General features: G+C 36.5%; 3 protein-coding genes across 6 annotated transcripts in view; all 3 read left to right on the top strand.

Annotated features, from left to right (window-relative positions):
• Positions 1-15,673, top strand: part of LOC103971556 (CSC1-like protein At3g54510) — a 36,802-nt gene extending 21,129 nt beyond the window's left edge. Inside the window, exons 4-10 of the mRNA XM_009385609.3 lie at positions 2,079-2,291; positions 2,841-3,032; positions 5,615-5,913; positions 9,660-9,939; positions 11,586-11,864; positions 13,866-14,099; positions 15,360-15,673. Of these exons, the coding sequence (XP_009383884.2) occupies positions 2,079-2,291; positions 2,841-3,032; positions 5,615-5,913; positions 9,660-9,939; positions 11,586-11,864; positions 13,866-14,099; positions 15,360-15,512 (1,650 nt within the window). The 3' untranslated portion in view covers positions 15,513-15,673. The remainder of the gene's footprint in view (positions 1-2,078; positions 2,292-2,840; positions 3,033-5,614; positions 5,914-9,659; positions 9,940-11,585; positions 11,865-13,865; positions 14,100-15,359) is intronic.
• Positions 15,674-15,735: 62 nt separating this feature from the next.
• Positions 15,736-16,652, top strand: LOC135597364 (uncharacterized protein At5g39865-like). The gene has a single exon (XM_065090215.1). The coding sequence runs from the start codon at positions 15,877-15,879 to the stop codon at positions 16,501-16,503; it is 627 nt and encodes a 208-aa protein (XP_064946287.1). The 5' UTR covers positions 15,736-15,876; the 3' UTR covers positions 16,504-16,652.
• Positions 16,653-18,102: 1,450 nt separating this feature from the next.
• Positions 18,103-19,731, top strand: LOC135583695 (two-component response regulator ORR9-like). 4 transcript variants are annotated; one of them, XM_065090214.1, is made up of 5 exons: positions 18,112-18,622; positions 18,693-18,784; positions 18,872-18,946; positions 19,022-19,092; positions 19,387-19,731. In XM_065090214.1, exons 1-5 carry the CDS (start codon positions 18,514-18,516, stop codon positions 19,580-19,582), a joined length of 543 nt encoding a protein of 180 aa, XP_064946286.1. In that variant the 5' UTR covers positions 18,112-18,513; the 3' UTR covers positions 19,583-19,731. The 4 variants fall into 4 exon arrangements, with proteins under 4 accessions (XP_064946284.1, XP_064946283.1, XP_064946286.1 ...); XM_065090213.1 differs by having other exon boundaries at positions 18,115-18,622; positions 18,869-18,946; XM_065090212.1 differs by having other exon boundaries at positions 18,103-18,784.
• The last annotated feature ends 1,857 nt before the right edge of the window (positions 19,732-21,588 follow it).

Genomic DNA, 21,588 nt, shown 5'->3' with positions numbered 1-21,588 from the left:
GGAGAACTCACACATTCTTTATTAGCAGAGAAATGGTACTCAGGTACACCGTACTGTGACATATTAACCAGTATGGGCGGTACATATCGATCTAATAGGAGACTGGTATGGGTGGTATATATCGGTTTGTCGGTACATCCCACCGTACCATGTGTGGATATATCAATAAATACTGTACTGATAGCCTTTCGGTACACCTATACGAACCAATAAGGTGGACCATGAATGGTACTATGGGGAAACACATGAACTACATGGATATATGGTTTGGATCTGATATGGGAATGATTTAAGCTTCACTCTAAACATAGACATTAGACTAATTAAACATTTGGATTTGATGTGGGAATGAACAGGTTTCATTTGAAACCAGGAGATTTATAGTTGTAGTGTGCAACATTTTCATGTTATTAATTTCATTATGATGTTCAAGTGTGGACACTTTAGGCTTTATGCTTTTTACCGTAAAACTATTGCCAAAGCCAAAACAACCTAGTCATTGATTTGAGTTCTTTGTGTTTGTTCATGATTTTCACTAATCCATAAAGAATCCATAAGTGTTGTTTAGGTAGCAGGTGAATAAGTTGTTATATGAGTTTCACCATATATGTAATGGGTGATTAGTCCAATTTACATACACTTCTCAATACAAAAACAGAAAACACAGATAAACAATTAGCGTGAAGAGAGCATACCTTGAACTTTGAAGTTAAAACAGCATATGCTCATGACAACAATAGGTCGAAGAAAAGATTTAAAAACCAGTTGGATGAGTCTGCACTGATTAATATTTACCAGTTCAACTAAAAAACATAACACAGACATAGTCCAGTAAGAAACAAGGGTTATTGTCTAGTAACCCTTAATAAACCACCCTTGACATTCAGGGGTACTGGATAGGAAGTCTTAACACTGATATTCACATCCTTCTTTTAAGTTTTTGATGACAACTAGTCCTCTTTTTTTTTTTCTTTTTTTTCCTTCCATTGATCCTCTCTCTCCCTATTTTCCTCTTGATGATTTCACTCTTCCCTCCTCTCCTTCCACTGCCTCATCATGTCACCTCGGCATCCACTGTGCTATGTTAAGGGCCTAAGACATCCTCTTCTTATATGCCTCCTCTTCATCCTGCTGCTGCTCCACCACTTCTGTTCTGCCACCTTCTCTTCCTCCTTTTCCTCTGCCCTTCCTCCTCCCACCTCTTTTATCCCTCTTTCTGTTCGATCTGTGCCGACCCGTATGTTAGCATCCTGTGTGGTACAACATTAAACCTGTATTGATCCAGCTAATGACTGATATGGTCTTGGACAGAAAAATAAGGCTGCATTAAATGCTAGAAAAGAAATGAGCGATCTTGGCTTAATTTGTATTACCTAGAAAGTATGATAACTTTTCATTTCACTGTGGATGAAAAATAATATTTCCATCTTTGCTGGGGATGATCTGATATTAACCTGTTCATAAGCATTGGCAAGCATCCATAGCAATCATGTCACACTTGCTATTCCCTTGTATACTTTGTTCTAATAATGGGGGGGGGGGAAAATCCATTGGTGTCCTATATGTTTCTTGCATATGAATTATTTTGCAGTCTCTCTGTTGATGAGTGATAGGTTCTTAGATCTGATGTGGTGAGCTGTGTATAACAATTTAATTGCATATGAAACTGAGCTTTCCAAACAAAAGCTGTATCTGCTTTTTCCTTGCCCATCCTTGAACATAATTGATCACTTCTCTTTGTATATAATGAAGGTCAATACCCCAGCGTCCCATTCACAATTCATTGAAGCCCCTTCTATTTAACTTTACTTGTGTCAGAGGACTCAGAGCTCAAGCATAATTCAAGAGAATCAATGTCATGTTATATCACTTTATACTTATTGGTGTGCCTTTAATGTAGTTCAAGACTATATTCTTCTGAATGAGGGATGATTGTGGTGATGATTTCAATATTGTTGTGGTAGCTAGAATTGCTTATATAAGTTATTTGGTGTTACTTTGGTCTAATTTATGATTGTTTTAAGTAGAGGACTACTGTGTAGTTGTGTTAATGTTCTGTTTCATGATTCCATAACTAGGAATATAAGGTGATACTATTTCTTCGACTTCAACATATTGATAACAACAGGCAGCGGCCTGACCAATTCACTGTGCTAGTTAGAGGAGTTCCACTTTGTATTGAACACAAGGCTTATGGATGCTGTGTAGACCACTTCTTCTCCAAGCATCATCCATTCACATATCAATCATACAAAATAGTCCATGATGGGAAATGCATTAGAAAGCTACTGGTAAGCTATTACTCAATATGCTAGAATTTTGAATCTTACCTATTATGCTCTGCATTGCATACTATATATACATATGATGCATTTTGCTCCTACCATTTGTCTCTGTTTCATATCTATTTGTATTTTCTTTTGTTATTCTATCTGTTCTAATGACTAAACTACCTTTCTGGTTTCATCTATAAGATGTTACTTATGATCTTATTGCTGATAAGATTGTTGTTACATGGACATTTTATTTTCTATGAGCCTTTCTGAATCCTCTTTTTGCCAGAAAAAATTCTGACCTTGCATATCATTTTTTGCTCAAAATTTCTTTTGATTAGAGTAGATTGCTTGTCAGACATCATGAGTACATTTGAGTTATTGCTCGCATAAAGTTCTCTACACAGCTCTGCACTGTATGAGGGGGTCAGGCTACATTCTAACAATGTTAGAAAAAGTAATGCAGTTATGATATTGCCACAGACTTAGAGTCAAGATTAGTACATCTTATTTAATGTTTTTGAGATTTTTCTGTACCATTTTCTTATAGAAGTTAATATTTTGCAGAAATTGGCATATTCACTTCAACACAAAATTAAGGATTTGCATAGAAAAGCTGTTGAGAAACCCATGAAGTGGTTGTGTCTTTGTGATACATTTTGGTCACATATTGGAGACCCAAAGATTCATGAGGAAAGTCTTCAGGAAGTACGCCAAAGAATACATCTGCTACAACATGAAAATATCATCAACAAAAAGGTACTAACTACTATTCAATTCTTCTATTCATGAATGAAACCAAAGATTAATGAATGGAAATGTGCAGTAGAAATTTGAACTTTGAAGTAATGTCATGTTATACAATTGCTTTAGTAATGAATGGAAATATTGGATCATTGGGGGCTACAAAAATTGAAGCATGTGCCATATATCTTTTTTGCTGACTTCAATATATCATCTGTCTACTGATTGGTTCCTTTCTATTGTTGCCTATTACATATTGTTGGATGGAAGTAGTTACACTGTGCTAGTACTAACACTTGTGAGTTTGAGATGCATGGTTGCATTAATAACCTTTTTGTTAAAAGAAGCTAAATAATAAACAAGCAAGATTAAATTTACTTGGATGGGCTCATGGGCATCAGTGATGAACATATTCTTTCGATAGACCATTTTAAAGTGATGATTTTAATATAGACATATTCTTTCCCACGTTTCTTTTCTAAAAGTGGTTAGTATTCTCAGTTTTGGACTTTTAGGATTTCACTACCTATTGTATAGGAGAGAAGGACCATCGTATCGTGTCAACCGGTGGCATAGGTCCATGGGTGAACCAATATATACCGGTCAATACTGACATACTGATAGTTTCTGAAAAAAAAAAAAGCCAGAAATTCACAAAAAAAAAGTTTAAGGTTTTTATCCTAATTTAATGATATTTTTATTATATTTAATTAAGAATAGTATATATTTGAGGCATAAATAAATGTATAAGGCCATGATTAACCCTAAATACCCTGAATTTGGGCCTAAATGTAAGACAATAGACCTAATTAGGACTAACGCAAGAAAATGATCTTAATCATGTTTAATCTTTATAAAAATTCCATTAGATCCTATGTTTGAATCCCTCTTTTATCCTAATCAATAGCTTGATTACCATTAATCACCAATTAGGAACTTTAATCACATGTGAGAGTGTGAGAAAGAGTGAGAATAAGAGTGAGCAAAAGAGAGGAGCATGAGAGGATTTAAAGTCCCAAAAGAGGCCCCAATGGTCAGTTTGATCATTGGGGTTAAACTTGATCCGATTTGGGTTGGTATCGATCAAATTTCAATCGATACTGACCCATATCGGTCAATATATCACTCAGCCAATACTTGACCCTTTTCTTACTGTCCTGGTTGGTCAACATACATAAGTGTCAGTTTGTGGACCAATAAGTTACACCCATTTTGTACTGTTTCAAACAGTACGTCAAACATTGAAAGAAAATACCTTTCCTAAATAGGTAATACCTAGGTTTAAAATCTCCATCTAGTGCTGATACTGGTTCGTGGCTAGACTAGTACAAATCAATGTATCAACTCTTGGTATGGGTCAATGCCATTAGGAAAGAGATGAAGAGAAGAGGGAGAAGGAGAAGGGGAAGGAGGAGGGGGAGAAGCAGAAGGAGAAGAGGCAATGGCAGATTAGGAGGAAGAGGAGGCAAAGGAGGAGAAAACACTGGATAAGAGATGAAGGAGAAGGCAAAAAGGCGTTAGAAGGATGAGGTGGTGATCTAGATGAGGAGGAAGCGGTGACATGGTGGTGCAGAGGAGGGGATTGAGACATAAGGGATGTGGCATAGGAGGGTTGAGAGAGTGGTGAGAGAAAGAGAGAAAGGACAGAAAAAAAAAAAAACAATTGTGACAACTATCAAAAATAAATAAAACTAACAGTACTGATAACAAACAATAAGCAAACTTACTCCTTAATATCATTTAGCTACAGGAGAGGAAGCAGGGGAGGACGAGGAGAAGGAGAAGAGGAGGTGGATTAGGACGAGGAGGTATAGGAGGATTAGCAGAGGAGAAAGTGGAGGATAAGGAGGAGAAGACAGAGGCGGCGCTAAGAGGATCAGATGGTAACCCAGAGGAGCCAATGTAGCTTTTTCATCTTCATAATTCTTGGTAGATTCAAATACTCATAGTACTGCTCGGTATGGACTGGTATTTAACAGTCCAATGGCTAATCAGTACGTGGACTGGGCAACTTCTGAATTAAAGATCCTGGTTAAAACTCTTGGAAAATCTTGGAGCAGCACATCAGTTTCTTAATACCAACTTTAGGCCACCGGTGGTCGCCCTGGAACCAACAAATGAAACAAAAGAAAATTCTCTCTTAAATTTGCAAGGGAACTCACTGTTTATTACTTACCCAGTACCACAGATTTAGATCTAAAGTAAGGACCCAAATAAGCTGCACTAATACCTTATTTTAAGTTCAAGTAATCTCATGTCTAATGTATTGCTCCTTCTTTAATGAGCTAGGATCACTAAAATGTCTATAAAGGCTGAATTGTGTTGCATTTTGGCTGCATCAAAATATTGTTTTTCTGCCTTTTGTTGACCAACTTATATGGCGTAGCTTGTTGCACAAGTACATTGAGTCTTGCAGTGTGATGTGACAAGTTTTAGAAGAGACCTTATGATAATTTGAGAACTTAATGTCTATTTTTTTTGCTACATAGATGTCTGTATTTTAATTTAAATCTACAGCATGCATTTTTTACAAGTAATCTGGTCAACCTTAAAATATGAGTTCTTTTAGGTTTTTGAGATCTTGTCATATTTTCCAGGAATTACCTGTTGCCTTCGTCTCATTTAAGTCTCGATGTGGTGCTGCTTTTGCTGCACAGACACAGCAGCACATGCATCCACTATTATGGACCACAGAAGCTGCACCAGAGCCAAGAGATGTCATATGGAAAAATTTAGCTATCCCTTGTCATCTTTTGGCACTATACAGAACTGGAATTTTCATTGCAGCACTTTTACTCACAGTTTTCTTTGCCTTGCCTGTGACAGCAGTTCAAGGAATCGCTCAATTTGAAAACTTAAAGAAGTGGTTCCCTCCTGCCAGAGCTGTACAGATAATGTAAGTGGTTCTTTGTTCTAGTTTCTCATTAAAGTTTGTTCGTCTTTGTTGTTGATTCTGTCTGTCAGCTAGAAAAAGCCAATTTTTCTAGTGAATAAATGTTGTTAATATTGTTAACTGTTGGGGTTGGTAAGTATTTTTAGAGTTCTAAGAGTATTCAAATTATTTGGATGAATCCTAACTCGATTCAAACTTCTTGGAAGATTAAGATTAGAATTAGGGATTCAAGTAGGAAGATGAGTCCTCGGTGAATTAGCTTTTGTTGTTATAAATACGTTGTGTAGGTTGAGGCAGAGCAAGATGTGAGAAAATACATTGGGTGCACCTAAGTTTTCTGAAGAGGGTGAGAGAAAAGGTATGAGAAATTATTCAGAATTTATGTGGAGGGCTGTACAAGCTGATTTATGCTTGATTGAGGTTAATTCAAGGGTACTTGTAATTGAACTCACATGATGAAAAATTAGATATTTTCTTTATATATAAGCAAAGGGTGTCAAAATCTTATATTGGCTTTTTAGTATATTTTTTATTAATGATCTCTATAATCTTTGTTTGGTTTTGGAAATCTTCTCCCCGATGAAGTGGTATCAAGTCCAAAAGATCTTGTGATTAGAGTTTCAATAAGGATGACTGATGAAGATTGAGAGGAGTTTGAGGCAAAGTATATTCTCTTCGGGAGGGTGGACAAAATACTCACCAAGGGAAGATTGTTGGGGTTAGCAAGTACTTTCGGAGTTCTAAGAGGTTTCAAATTCGTGGATAAAACCTAATTTGATTCAAACTTCTTGAAAGATAAAGATTAGGATTAGAGATTCAAGTCTGAAGATAAGTTCTTAGTGAATTAGGATTTGTTGTTATATATACATTATGTATATGAGTATATCTAGGTCTTGATTGGGAGTTAGATATAAGAAAATAGTTAGAGAAAATACTTTGTTTCTATTTATGGTTTTAAGGGAAGAAAAGGTGAAGCATGAAGAGAGACATTGCTGAATGTCTCCAAATGTTTAGTGTGCCAATAGGTAAATGTTGGAATAAAAAACCTGTTGGGAAATTACAAGACTTGCCTATACCTGAATGGAAATGGGAACACACGACTATCGACTTTGTGTCAGGTCTATCTAGAACCCAACGAGAGTGTGACACTATTTGGGTGATAGTTGATTGCCTAACAAAGTCAGCACACTTCCTTCTGATAAAAAAGAATTACTCTTTAATCCAATTAGCAGAATTATATGTCAAAGGGATTATTCGATACCATGGGGTACTGGTCAGTATCATTTCAGATCGGGATCCTAGATTCACTTCGAGATGATGACGTAGCTTGCAAAAGGCATTGGGAACATAAATTTAGGACAACCTTTCACCCCCTAGACATATGGATAGTCTAAGAAAACTATACAGACACTAGAAGATCTTCTTAGAGCTTGTTCTATGGATTCTAGTGGTAGCTGGGAGCCTGGGATGAACATCTACGTTTGGTAGAATTAACTAATTCTCTAGACTTTAAATGGTTCCTTTTGAAGCATTATATGCGAGAAGATATCAATCTTCCATTTATTGGGATGATGTGGGAGAAAGAAAATTGTTCAATCGATTCAGCAAAGAGATATGAAAATTGTTCAACCCTCAAATGAAATAAAGAGGTGTGAAAATTGTTTAGTCGATAAGTCAAAGATTGCTAACAACCCAAAGTCAACAAAAGACTTATGTTGATTGGAAAAGGTGAGATTTGGAATTCAAAATAAGCGATCATGTTTTTCTTAAAGTGTCACCAACAAAACGGGTGATAAATATTTTGGAATTAAAGATTATTTAAGATTGAATGAGAATAGATCATGATTGTTAATCATATTCTTATATAATTAACTTGAAATTATGATATAAATCAATTATTATTAAATTCATTAAATATTGATGAATCTTTTTTAATGGTTTTTTATTGTTATTTAAATTTTTGTATTTGAATTGGTGTACTAAAGCATTGCATGATATATGCCCACATGATTACTGATATTTACTGAGGACGCTCAAACTCTCGGGATGGACAACTTTCCAACAACAATGGAACGGGTCCATGTCACACTCCCATTGAGGTAGTATCTCTCACTAGCCACAAGTGGAGATATGTCTCTCATAGCCATAGTAGGAGATCGTTAGTCGCCATGTCTAGTGGCCTGTTAAATCACCGAAAGGATTCACTGTACCAGTACTGATTTGCCTGCTCAATATCAAGGACCAATGTCTTCAGTAAACATTAGTAATCATGTGGGCACATATTATAAAATGCTTTAGTACACCATTTAAATCCAAAAATTCAGATAACAATGAGAAACAACTAAAAAAGATTCATCAATATTTAATGAATCTAATAAAAAATTATTTATATCATAATTTTAAGTTAATCATATAAGAACATGATTACCAATCATTATTTAGTATTATCTGATCTCAGAAAATGTTAAGTTCAAATAATGGCATATATCATATGAAAAGGTAGGTTAGTTATGATATATAGATTTAATTTGAATCCAACTAAAGGTCTAAGGTTTGAATTATGGTAAGGGCATCTAATTTTTATTTTGTTTTTATATAGACCCGAACCTAGCTTGGGTTGGGTTCACAGATTTGGGCTACCTTACGTGTTAATTGGGCTGATTAAATTATCAATTTTTGACTAATCAATTTGACATCGTAAAATTAACCAATTGATATCATAACATTATAACTAAATAACAACATTAATCAATAGAATAATAAATAATAAAATAACAGAATAATAAATACTACCTAATTTTCTCTCTCTTATTTTCTTATCTTGCTGTTTTATTAAGGGTATACATGTCTTTTTATAGGGTGATGAGGTAGTGGAAATTTTGAAGGCAGTGATGAGAAGTGGTGAAAGGTTGAGGAGGTGGAAGAGGAAAGGATGTGTATGGAAAGTATAATTTTACATTTTAATCATTGAGAACATTAATTACAAGTAGGTCCCTAGACAATTGTCAAATTAAAACTTTACATTAGTGTCCTCGGTGTCAAAAATGGCATTTTTACATTTTAGTCCCTTAGATGCCTATAATTATAAGTATATATAAATCTTTTTATTTACTGATAGGTAAGGGATAACCTGGCAAACACTTGGCAGACACATCAGACGTTATATGACGACACGTGGTTTATAGACCGATCCTTTTGAGACCCACCAATCGAATGTGGCCGATCCTTTTATGCATTTTTTGATATTGGTTATTTGAAGTTTTAAACTGCCACCACGCCATTGTTTGTTTTGTTTAAATTTAAAGATAACCTATCGTCGTTCATGTATATGATTGTTTTCTTAAAGAATCTGTCTGTTGACGATGAAAATCATTCACACAGATTGTGCAGTTTATTTTCATTTTCAGCTTGTTATTTTGTTTCCTTTCTCTATCTTTATCCTTTCTGCTTTTCTCTTGTTTCCCTTCTTCTTTATATCTGTCCTTTTCACTCTTTTGCCACATCTTCTGATGCTTCAAATTTATCGAGTCCATAAGGATGTTCATTAAGGAGAATGAAATTCTTAATTTCTAACCTTGTATGATCAAATATCCACTCAACTTGTGGCGCCTGCATCTGTTCATTTAGTAGAAGGAAATTTATGAATAAATTTACTATGTTAGTTTCATTGACTTTCCTTTCTCCTTCTTTTCGGCATAACTTTTATGTCGTTTAACTATTAAACAAACGTATATTCTATTGAATTGTAGACCAGGGTTGAGCTCTTTCCTGACTGGCTATCTTCCAAGTGTGATTCTTAATAGCTTCATATATGTCATTCCCTATGCAATGGTCTATATGGCCTCATTAGAGGGTTATATTTCTCAGAGCAGAAAAGAAATGAGAGCTTGTAGCATGGTCTTCTATTTCTTGGTTGGGAATGTTTTCTTCTTAAGCTTGTTATCAGGGTCATTACTGCAACAAATTGGAGAGTCATTCACTCATCCAAAGGATTTTCCTAGTCATCTTGCAAGTGCTGTTTCAGCTCAGGTAGCTTTTAAAATTAACAGTTATTAAACTATATTCAAAACAATATCAATTTAGCTGCATGGGTTGATGAGATGCTGCTCTTTCTTTTTATTTACTAGAAATATTTGCAAGGTTCCATATTGATTTGGAATCTAGTTAGTATGATAACTATATGCTAAGAAAAAATATTATGAAGTGAATATGGATGCAGAAATATTGTTAGCTGACCAATTAAAATTGGCATGCCATAGATCCATTAAAATGAAGATCTCAAAAATGTGAATTTATAGTTCTGAAGTCATAGTTCCAGTATAAGTATCTCACTGATGATTAAAAACATACCTTATGGAAGAAATTTCATTATATATGCCAAGGATTAAAATCTAGGTCTAGTTTCGACACGATGTGGGTCAATGATGGTATGGTACTGTGCCAATCGGACTAGTTCCACCCTATTAAAATTGCAAAAAATAAATATTTGTTTTGTTTAGTTTAATAATGAATTAAAATGTTTTAAAGTCTCTAGCAAATCATGTATTAGGAGAACATATGAAAAATGCCTTGTAAAGTTAGTAGTGAGGACACATGATACATTTATTTGACATTATAGACAAGTAAAAAATTAAAATTATATATGTCATGCATTATTAATGTTCTATTACCATGCTTTTTAATATCGTCTGGTATGATGCAACATTTATTGGTCTAATAATCTATCACTACGTGAGCCAGAGTAAACTGGGTGATTTAAGCTCGCTTTAAAACATGTCGCCCTGAACAGGGACTTGGTATAGGCTTGTACCAGGTGATAAGCTTATCCTCCTTAATATGACTACCCAATTAGCCATTGGGTAGCCCTTGGGGCCTTGTATCAAGACTCGCCATGCCAACCACATTGGCATCACCTTCTTCCCCCCCCCCCAACTATTCGTTGCCCTTTTTGTCACCACTGTCATTGGTCTCTTCATGAAAATTACCATGCCACATCCCACCTAGCCTCCCCTCTTGTACCAGTTTGTATGGTATGGACTATAAACTCATATTGACGTATAGTGTAGCTTGGTGTACCATACTAATTTGATTGATAACCATTATAAAATGTAGTATTACTAACGTTAACTTAATTGATAACCAATGGTACATTAGTTTCTAGATCAGGTTTTTAATCCTTGGTTTGCCAAGCGAGATCCATGAATGACATTTTTGCTTCATAAGAAATTATATTTCTTTTCTTATGTAGGCTGTGAAAGCTGTTCATCAGACATCGAGAATAATCATGGTTCATAACTTCATATCCTTAAAAGAAATCAATTTGGAAAATTTTGAAATTCTGCCTTGATTTCTTTCAAATTAAGAGTTTTTTCCCCAACATTTGATTGTACTAAAACGTAGTAAATATTTCAGTTCCTTCGAAGCCTGAATAAGAATGTTACTATTTGCAAAGCAAGGGTTGAAACCTTTTCGATTGTAAGGCTTTTGTTCTCACCTACCATAGACTTGATAAGTTAGCAAGTGTGAGAATGGTAGTAACCTAACCTATTTGCCATCAAAGCACTGTTAAGTGTTAACTATGTGTAACATGTCTTTTTTAGGCCTATTCTTTTGTTCATGGTTTCTGAAGGAGCAGTCAGCGAGATGATCTTGTGGTTATTGTATTTTTCTTGCAGTCGGATTTCTTTATTACATACATTTTGACAGATGGATTATCGGGATTTTCGTTGGAAATTCTGCAGCTTGGTTTGGTTACTTGGCATGTTGTGAGGACCTGTTTGTTTGGTCAAAGCATAGAGAATGATTCTTATCTTTTTGGGTTCCCTTACTACAGAGTTATTCCAATAGTTTCACTTGCAATATTGATCGGGATGGTGTATGCTGTCATTTCACCGCTGTTGCTTCCTTTCCTTATCATTTATTTCTTACTTGGTTATGCAGTTTATGTAAATCAGGTATGCTGTCTTTCCGAATATTTCCAAAAAGATGGCAACATATTTCCTGCTAGTAACCATCGGTACTGTGAATGCAATTGTTGCATCGCCTTTAATTCTTTATGTTTTCATATACTTTCTACATTGTTATACAGTATTTGAGTTAGCTCTTTGCTAGTCTTTTCATTCTTTTAGACTTTTCGTAAGGTATGACAATATTTGGCATCATGTTTGTGTTTATGCACATTTGCTCACATTGATAATCAGTTTTACTTTACAAAAAGTCATGTTCTTGCACCTCTTTCGAAGAGTCCTTAAGAAGATACACATCCTAGTACTTTCTTATACATGAGTGATATTTAGTTTTAATGCACTGCAAATATCTTTTTTAGTCCTTGTTATCAAAGATTCAGATAGATTGTTATCCATGCTCTTGATACAGCCACATTCTGCATTTGTCATTCTGGTGTGAGGATATATCTCGAGGCCTGTTTTCGAGACTCTTCATCAGAAATTATGGCCTATCTGAAGGTCTGTTGGTGGTCCATATGAATTGAAGCAGCCCCTTACTATGTTTAACATCTAAACTGTAACGTGCTGCTTCAGATGTACATTAAATAAAAAGTTGCAAATTGTTAGGATTATCATGAGTCAGTTTTGATACATTTCTATGAAGGAAGGAAAAAGTCAGAATTTTTTTTCTTCAACTCTGATCGATTTGGACCAAGTTTTGAATTGTGCATTTGTTTGATCAAAGTGTGAAATTTGTTGGATTTGTTAAGGGGGAATTCATAGTCAACCATGTCAACATTTCCATCATTATCTCCATATGATCTACTTAAATTTACACAACAATTGATGAGTGCGCCAATATTTTGGAAGCAGTGTAGATCTTGAATGGGGTTTGATACTAAATTTATAGGAGCATCACTTCTATCGTTTTCTATCGTTTACATTGAATGCCTTCTTTCTATTAAGGGGAGAAAGAGATAGAGGGAGATGAGATAAATTAAGGGGAGACAAAGAAGATGAGAGAATAAAGAAAAACTAGAGAAAATTCTCTTTAGATTAGTTGAGACTTGCTTTAGGAGCTACATCCATGATATATAGACTGCCAGGAGTGGGGACTTCTGTAACCTATTTAAGTATTCACACTATTTCGAAAATATTCCCTCAGGTGATGGCTTATTGACCTTGCCAACTTCTCCTGGCATTCGTGGGTGTTCGGCCATAACCAAGGGGTTGACAGCTGGTCGGCTCTCACTGTTGAATGCTGTCTATCTGCATTACAAAAGGGGTTTAAATCCTTGTCTCTTCCTTTTTGGTGAGATTGAATGGATTAGGACTAATATGAGAAATGGATTAACCTGAACTACTACAACTAGGAATGATCTCATTAACTTGTCAAACGTCGACCAAAGTGGATCTAATTTCTGCATGAGTTATAATAGACATCCATGAAGAAGTCCAAGCATGCTCAACTTGCTGAGGAGGTGCTATAGGGTTTGACTCTTGCTTCCTGGATGCTCTGGGTAGTTTATACCGATATGCAAGATTTCCATAGCCTAATTGGGAAATTGCTGGGTCATCACAAAGAATTTATAATTGTGCCAGTGGGTAGAATAGTTAATAAGGGTACATGATTTTATGAATAGTAAATACCAGTTAGTTTACACTACTACATGCAAGGTAAAGATCTTTCTGTGCTAATAGTCCCATTGTTGTCTACTTGGGTGACACTATATGACATTACTGTTCTATTCTCCTCATAACTACCACAAGTATCATGGAGAAGTACATATCAACGAGTATTATTAAACAAACTCCTGAGACAGAGATGTATTACATCATCTAATTGTAATGAGTTACTAATAATAATCAATTGCTTATTGACTATCATGGATTTAGTGGTAATTTATGGTTGTGGTCTCATCACTCTTTGTATGGTTTGTTGGGGTTACATTTGTCTAATTCATTGGTATCTGTAATCTGTATATTTAATTTTGGATACTCCCCTTGCAGATGCAAGATGTGTATGATATCACTTATGATACATGTGGACAGTACTGGCCACACATTCATCACTATCTGTTCATCACCATTATTCTCATGCAAATTACCATGATTGGTATCTTTGGTTTGAAGTCTAAGCCGGGAGCTTCAGTTTCCACCATTTTACTCCTACTCATGACTATATTGTTCAATGAGTATTGCAAAATTCGATTTGTGCCGACATTTTGTCATTGCCCGATCAAGGTATTTTACATTAATGGTTATAGTGATGTCATCTTCCTGTTTAACTAACTTGAGCAATAACCATTGGTGGTTATATTCCAGTAAGTTTGATGCCAATCGTGCTCTTTATCCACTAGGGGTGTGTTATTTATTGTAAGTTGCAAACTTGTCAAGTTAGTCATCATTCATCCCCTTTTCTGGGAGACCAATGATATTTAGATTGGTGTGGCTCATATTCTAGCACCACTCCAGGTGAAGTACTATGGCTTGTCCAGCAATCAGATGCTCTGTTTATTTTTCCTGGCAATACTGTTAGATGATTTCTGGTGCATCATCTCCTTGTTTTTTATTATGTTTGTGCATTTCATTACTTTTTCGATTCACTTTGAAATTGATGAAAACGTCCCCTCCAAGACAAGGTGGCTAATTGCCAAGGTTTTTCTTTATTGTTAAGATGTTTCTTTTCTTTTCCCAAAATTTTGGCCGATCAATCAGTAATTACTTTGTTGTACCCTGTTCTTCCGAACTAGAAGATGTTGATGTGAACATGAAAGTAATATTAGTTCAAGATCTTGGTAGCATCAACTTGTTTCTAGCATAAAATTTATTATCCATGTTTTCGGTACGTGGACCCGACTGTTACCGGTTCGAGTGTACTGTAACAGTACTATAGTACTCGATACATCTGGGTGTACCACTCGATATACCGTATCGTACCGGTACCGAGCCCAGGTCGAAATACCGGTACGATACGGTATTGCGAACCTTGCTTCTTCCCCTTGTGTTCTTATGAGACCATTCCTCATTCCTATCACAAGTCCTCGTAGGAAACTTGGCTTGTTTTCTTTGAAAAGCTAAATTTCACAAATCTACTAGGCCGTCTGCTGCATACTGTCTTTCTCTCTCCATTTAAGCAATCATCTTATACCAATTAATGAGCATTCTCACCTGAGTTTTCATTTGCTGATAAAAACTGCTATGATCCATGTGAACTGGCTCCTTATTCGTTTCTGCTTGATCAATATGCGATTTGTCTTCAGGACAATTTAATTTATCTTCTAACATAAACGGAAAATGATTTATCTCCATTGGAAATATTTGACAGAATATGACACGAATATAATCCGATTTACTACACTGTTTGGTTTGTGTGCATGCAATCTTATGGTACTTGTGCATGTACCTTACCATATTATATGGGTGTTCCAACGCAACTACTATCTGGTTGCACTAAAGCAGCTTCGGGTGATGGTTATCCTGACATGTGGTCTGCATTCTCAGGTTGCGAAGGAGAATGATGATTGTGATGAAGGGGAAGGTGAGCTCCAAGCCAACCAGGAGATTGCAATCGATGCTTACCACCCTCCTTGGATGCGCCCTGTGAGCTTTGCGGGAGATGCGGCTTACATGAAGCCCCTGGTTTCGTACTCTTGATGTTTTTGTTCCTTATCGCATTTCTTTTGGTCGTTCACAATAACTGCATGTTCTTTTTGGTAGGATTCTCTCATATATTTACTTATGGAACGGCACCAAGTGTTTGCTTCAAGATGATCAAAATCTAGATTTATCCTATTTGATTCGGTTTTACCTATTCACCAACTGGCATTCTAATTTCTGCTTTTGATTTGGTCAAAATGTTTTTATTATTATTATTTATTTGTTGAGGGAGGTGAATGGTTGAGATGCCGGATGAAATGGGTCCGGCGAGCCCACCGCCGGTCGTACAGCAGTGGGATGCAGACACGTCGACTCCATAGGAACCCACCCCTGATCACCGTCCGTTGACGCCGCAGCCCTCATGGCCAACCTCGCCGACGACTTCTCGCCGCCGTCGTCCTCGTCGCCGTCCTCGTCTTCCTCCTCTGCCGCCTCCCTTTTCAAGAAGCCTTCCTCCTTCCTCCGCTCGTTCAGCTACCACCACCGCCACCCCGCCTCAAAGACCTCCTATAAGCGCTTCGCCGATGAGCCGAAGCGCCCCAAGGTAATCCTCTATTCTACCTCACTCCGCGGCGTCCGGCGCACCTTCGCGGACTGCTGCGCCGTCCGCGCTATCCTGCGCGGCTTCCACGTCGCCGTGGACGAGCGCGACGTCTCCATGGACGTCTCGTACCGCTGCGAGCTGCAGCGCTTGCTCGGAAAGGGCCCGCCGTTCTCGCTGCCCCAGGTGTTCATCGGGAACAGGTGGCTCGGAGGGGCCGACGAGGTCCGGCAGTGGCATGACGCCGGTGAGCTCGGGAGAATGCTCGAGGGGGTCGTGGCTCAGGACCCTGCTTTCGTCTGCGGCGGCTGTGGCGGTGTGCGTTTCGTGCTGTGCTCAACCTGCCATGGTAGCCGGAAGGTGTTCGTCCAGGAGGAAGGCAGCGTGCGACGTTGCGACGCGTGCAACGAGAATGGATTGTTACGGTGCCCTCATTGCTGTTCATGAATTCCGCCACTCGTAATTGGGCAACGACGGAGGGCTTCTTCTGATTCCGTTCCATCTTCTTTCGGATGGAATCAGTGGGTCGCTCGAGAGGAATCGTGCCAATTAAGATGTAGCTCGATGGTGTAGTTGAAATGCCATGTGTTTGTTTTATTGGATGGTTGAATGTAGCTCGACAATGTTCTATGAGATGTGGTCTTCTAAGATACTTGACAATTAAGAGAGGTGTGTTTAATTCATTAAACTGAGCCCAATACGTACATGTTGCAATTTATTCAGCCTTCGCAGTAAAAAGAAGACGCAACAAAGTTTTACCTCTTGAAAGGTCAACAAACAAATGCATGCAGCTAGGAACTCGCATGTAGATGATGTATCCTTTGAAGGTTTAAGCTTGTAGATGTAGTAATAATGGTGATCAAAAAATTTAAAACAAGTGGTCCTATAATTCAAAACTTGTACTCGTTATATATTTCCGTGAGGGAAGCTTTAATCCTACAGTTTAGCTATAATTCCTATAGTTTACACTTATTATGTAAATCAAACATGATTCATTTAGTTATAATCTCTACAGTTTCAATGTTTTCTTTTCATCCACTTTACGTCCCAAAAAAAAAAAGTCAGCATTGGCATAAAGAAAATTAATCCTGTCACACCTAACTAGTTTTTATTCACATTTCTTTTTACTAATATTAGTTCATCCTCGAATAAAATATTAAGATATTACATATCTTATGCATATCATATAGATTCCTCTGAATGTATAGTTTTACTTTTTTATGCATATAAAATTTTATTTTAATTTTTAGAAAATGTCCTTGATTTTAAGAAATTTTGGTAGAACATTCTCATTTTCGAAATTTTTTGTACAATACATTTTTTTATATAAAAAAATATTTTACCCTTGCATCTTCACCCATGGTCGCTTGCACTTTCGTCGATGGCCACCTTCATCCTAATCGCTTGCACCTTTGCATAGGTCGATTGTATTTAGGTCATTAGTCTCCTACGCCTCTACCATTAGTCATCTTAAGCTTGAGCCCTTAAGCGATGACGAAGACGACGAAAGAGAGGACATGATGGTTGATATCGAATGGGTCCGAGGCCTTTGCCTTCTTTGGTTGAGATCTTTGACTTTATAAGAGGTGACGAAGGTTACCCCACTATTTAGGGGTCGATGCATAAAGGTAGTTAATGGTGGGTCCGAGATCTTTGGATTATGCCACGAGCGAAAAACCTAAGGGCAAAATCATTTTTTTACGAAAAAAACGCTTTGCAAAGATTTTTTTTTTTTTAAGGGAGTGCCCTACGATTATTTATCAAAACTAGATTTTTTTTTCAAAAATATATCCTAAAGATATTATATATATATTACTTAATTATAATAAGAAACCACTGATAGGAAGCAGCAATATCTGCATTAGGTTCTGCGATCGATGTAGACAGCCTATGAAGTGTGCAGTTGTCAGAGGCGCATGCATGCTACATGGATGCGTTGTCCTATCCCACCATCTCATCATTCATAGAACAATAATAACATATATGCATGAAGATACAGTTGGTGGCGTCTCTGATTCGGTCTCTATTTTTATACGAGCATAAACGATGGAGACAGCCGAGAGCAGATGGGATGGCATGGAATATTGTCATCCAAATGCTTTTATCACCTGCACTCATCTTGAGGTAATTGGATAAAGACGAATGCGTTGGCGTTTCACGGAGCGAGGGAGAGAGGAAGAGCGAGAGATGGATGGGTGGTGGCTTTGCTTGGGATCCAATTCAATGATAGAGTAAAGCCTTCGGATCTTCGCTTTCCGAGAGGTGAGATTTTGGTGGGTTGGAAGGTGGTGTTTCACTGCTGGATGCCGGAAGACGTGCGAAGGTGAAGAGAAGAGAAGACAAGAGACCGTCTCGACCAAACAAGACGCCAACTTCGGCTTATTCTACACCCGGTTCCTGTCATCTTCATCGCTCGCTAAGAGCGTGGCGGTGTCGTCGGAAGAAAGGAAGACAACAATGGCTGTCGCTGCGGAGGAGGCACAGTTTCATGTACTTGCTGTGGATGACAGCCTCATTGACAGGAAGCTCATCGAGAGGCTCCTCAAGACCTCATCATCCTGCCAAGGTAACGACGACACTCCTTGATAGAGTGGAGCGAAGGGGGTGGGATCTAAAGGCATGTGTTGGTGCTTCAGTTACGACGGTGGATTCCGGGAGCAAGGCTCTGCAAATGTTGGGTCTGAGAGAGGATGAGGAAAGCACATCACCTGTACCAGCAGATAAGAACGTGAGATCTATAGATGATCCCTTGATTGTTTGCGGCATGGATTTCCTTATCCTGATGAGATTTAGATGGTGGTTTTGGTTGTAGAAGATTGAGGTGAACTTGGTCATGACAGATTATTGTATGCCTGGGATGACAGGGTATGATCTGCTCAAGAAGATTAAGGTGATAATGATGGCTGTTCGATCTCTCTCTTCCTAACTATGTTTCAATGTTTTTATGAGTTTGCATTGGTGTCAGGGATCATCATCCTTGAAGAACATTCCAGTTGTGATCATGTCCTCTGAGAATGTGCCATCCTGGACCACCAGGTAAAAAACATGAATCGACTGCTCGTTTACTACAGGGACTCTATTCTATCAAGTTCTTGCATGAGTTATATCACCATAAAAATGACTAGGAAGATTCAAGTGCGGATATTGACCATTACATGTCGGAATCAAGAAAACTGCATCATATCCTTCCCATTAGATGTCGGAACTCGACGAAGGGAAAGCTCAGAATCTTTCTATCTTCCTCTCCTTGTAATTGCTAGACTTGCTTAATATTCTGGAGTTGATGCAATCCATAAAGTGGAAGTGTTTCGATGTGCCCCTACCAAACAGATGCTTGGAGGGAGGAGCAGAGGAGTTCTTCCTCAAACCAATAAAACTCTCAGACATGACGAGGCTCATACCTTATCTGCCAAAGGGGAAGTTGCAAGACCAACAGCGAGAAAGCAGCAACGACAACAATTACAGCAACAAAAGCAAGGATTTTTGCCTGAGAAGACAAGGCCGAGACTCTCCGGTAATAGCTTGACGGAGTGGCAAAAGAGAGTGTGTGTCTATATATATATATATATATATATATTCTAATTTGAATCAATTGTCATGATTTAAAAAAATAAATTAATTTATGTTGTAATAGTTTATGATGGTGTTCAATATGGATATATTAGAAGTTTTGAATTGATTGTCCTATTTGAGAATTAAAATCAAATAAAATTAAATTTGATTTTACAATGCGTATATTTTGATGTCATCTAAAAAAAGAGATCTTTATGTGATTTACAAAATCATCATCTTTAGATCCATTATCAATCTAAAAGAGATATTGTAATCCCTTAACTAAATCGTCTATTGAGAGTTTCTCTCGTAAACATCCCCTAATGAATCATATTTTAATATGACTTCCTTTCTATTGATCAATATATTTTATCAAAATCTAATTAGTTACGTTACATATCTTATCTAATTATAAAGGATCATAAAAATCTAACAAACTAATATATAATTAATCAAAATCAAATTAGAAATTAGCAACGACATAAAAGAATTTATGACTTTTTTTTGGGAAAAATCGTCAATGATATATGAAAAAAATAATAAAATATAAAAATTAATAATTTCCGGTCGAAAAACTGTTGAAATGAATTTTTGCCTATTAAAAAACACTTGCTTTTGAAACTTTTTAACATCGAGAATCGGAACTCTTATAACCTTAATTATTACGAGTTGCAAGTCGTTACTTGTTGTTCTTTGTGTCGTTATTTGTTGACCTAAGTGAGAGTAGGTGAGATTATTTGTAGTTGGGGATCTTTTGTCCCGCTTTAACTCTTTGTAGTAAATAGAGACCTTTTGCCATAAATTATCATAAAGATCGATTAAACATAAGATGAATGTATATAAAAAATATTGATATGTTCTTTAATCATTTTAATATTTTACATCGTATAATGTTTAACCCCATGCATGATAATTTAAATCAGCTTCAATTTAGACTTAGTGAATTAAAAAAACACAAATCTATCATTATATGTGTTCATTAAAGTTGTTGTTACATAGGGCCTAAGTTCAAGTCCAAACATGATATGTTATTTGATGTAATAGAAATTTCTTCTAATTTTTAAAAAATATCTACTAAAAAAAAGAGACTAAACACAAAGAATTTAATGTGAATGGTGTTATTGGTAAAAATGACAAATGGTAAAAGAAAAAATAAAAATGAAGGGCATAAATAAATGCCTTTAATGATAAAATAAAATTGTATAAATTGGAAGGTTTAGAACTTAAAGAACTCCATTAGGATTGTTTTCTTATGTGATGTTATGATTTTTCTAAAGTCAATTTTAAAATGTTCCTCCGTTTATTTTGTAATACCCGACTTATTGTTGGGCCGACAACCCATATTCAACCCAAGGTGGGCTTTATCAGCCCACAGCTCACCCCTTATTAATCCAATCCTAATTTATATTATATTAGGGGGGTGTGGTGGCTATAAAAAGAGGTAGAAAAAGGCAACAACGTGGTAGTTTATTGCAGCTATGGGATTCCAAAGAAAATGAGGAGAACAAGACAGAAAATGAAGAGAAAGAAAGGGAAGAAGACAATGACAACACAGAGAGAGTATTCTCAATCATGTAGTAGAGCTTTCATCTCAGATTAGATCAGATCTACAGTAAATTCTTACTATGATTACTTGGGGAGAATTATGGAGGATTTAGATATTGTATCATAGTTATTTTCTTGTGATTGTTGCTAGGGTTTTGGACAAGAGATTGAGATTTATATATTCATTATTCTTATAGTGGATTATCTCTAGTTTGCTTCATAGTTTTTATCCTTTACATTGGAGGGGTTTTCCACGTATATCTCGGAATTGTATTTGATTGTGATTTCATTTAATTCCGTTGTGTGTTATAGTCTGGTAGTATTTATTCATATACAAAAATTTTATTTCATTTTATATCCCCTCAACTATCTTAATCTTTTAATTTTGAGGAGAACTCTGACATAAATTATGATTTCATTAATTTTAACTACTTC

This window comes from Musa acuminata, chromosome BXJ1-11 (genome assembly GCF_036884655.1).
Source record: "Musa acuminata AAA Group cultivar baxijiao chromosome BXJ1-11, Cavendish_Baxijiao_AAA, whole genome shotgun sequence".
Classification (NCBI taxonomy): domain Eukaryota; kingdom Viridiplantae; phylum Streptophyta; class Magnoliopsida; order Zingiberales; family Musaceae; genus Musa; species Musa acuminata.
Note: the sequence above shows the minus strand (reverse complement) of the source record. Positions and strands in the feature narration are given on the sequence as shown.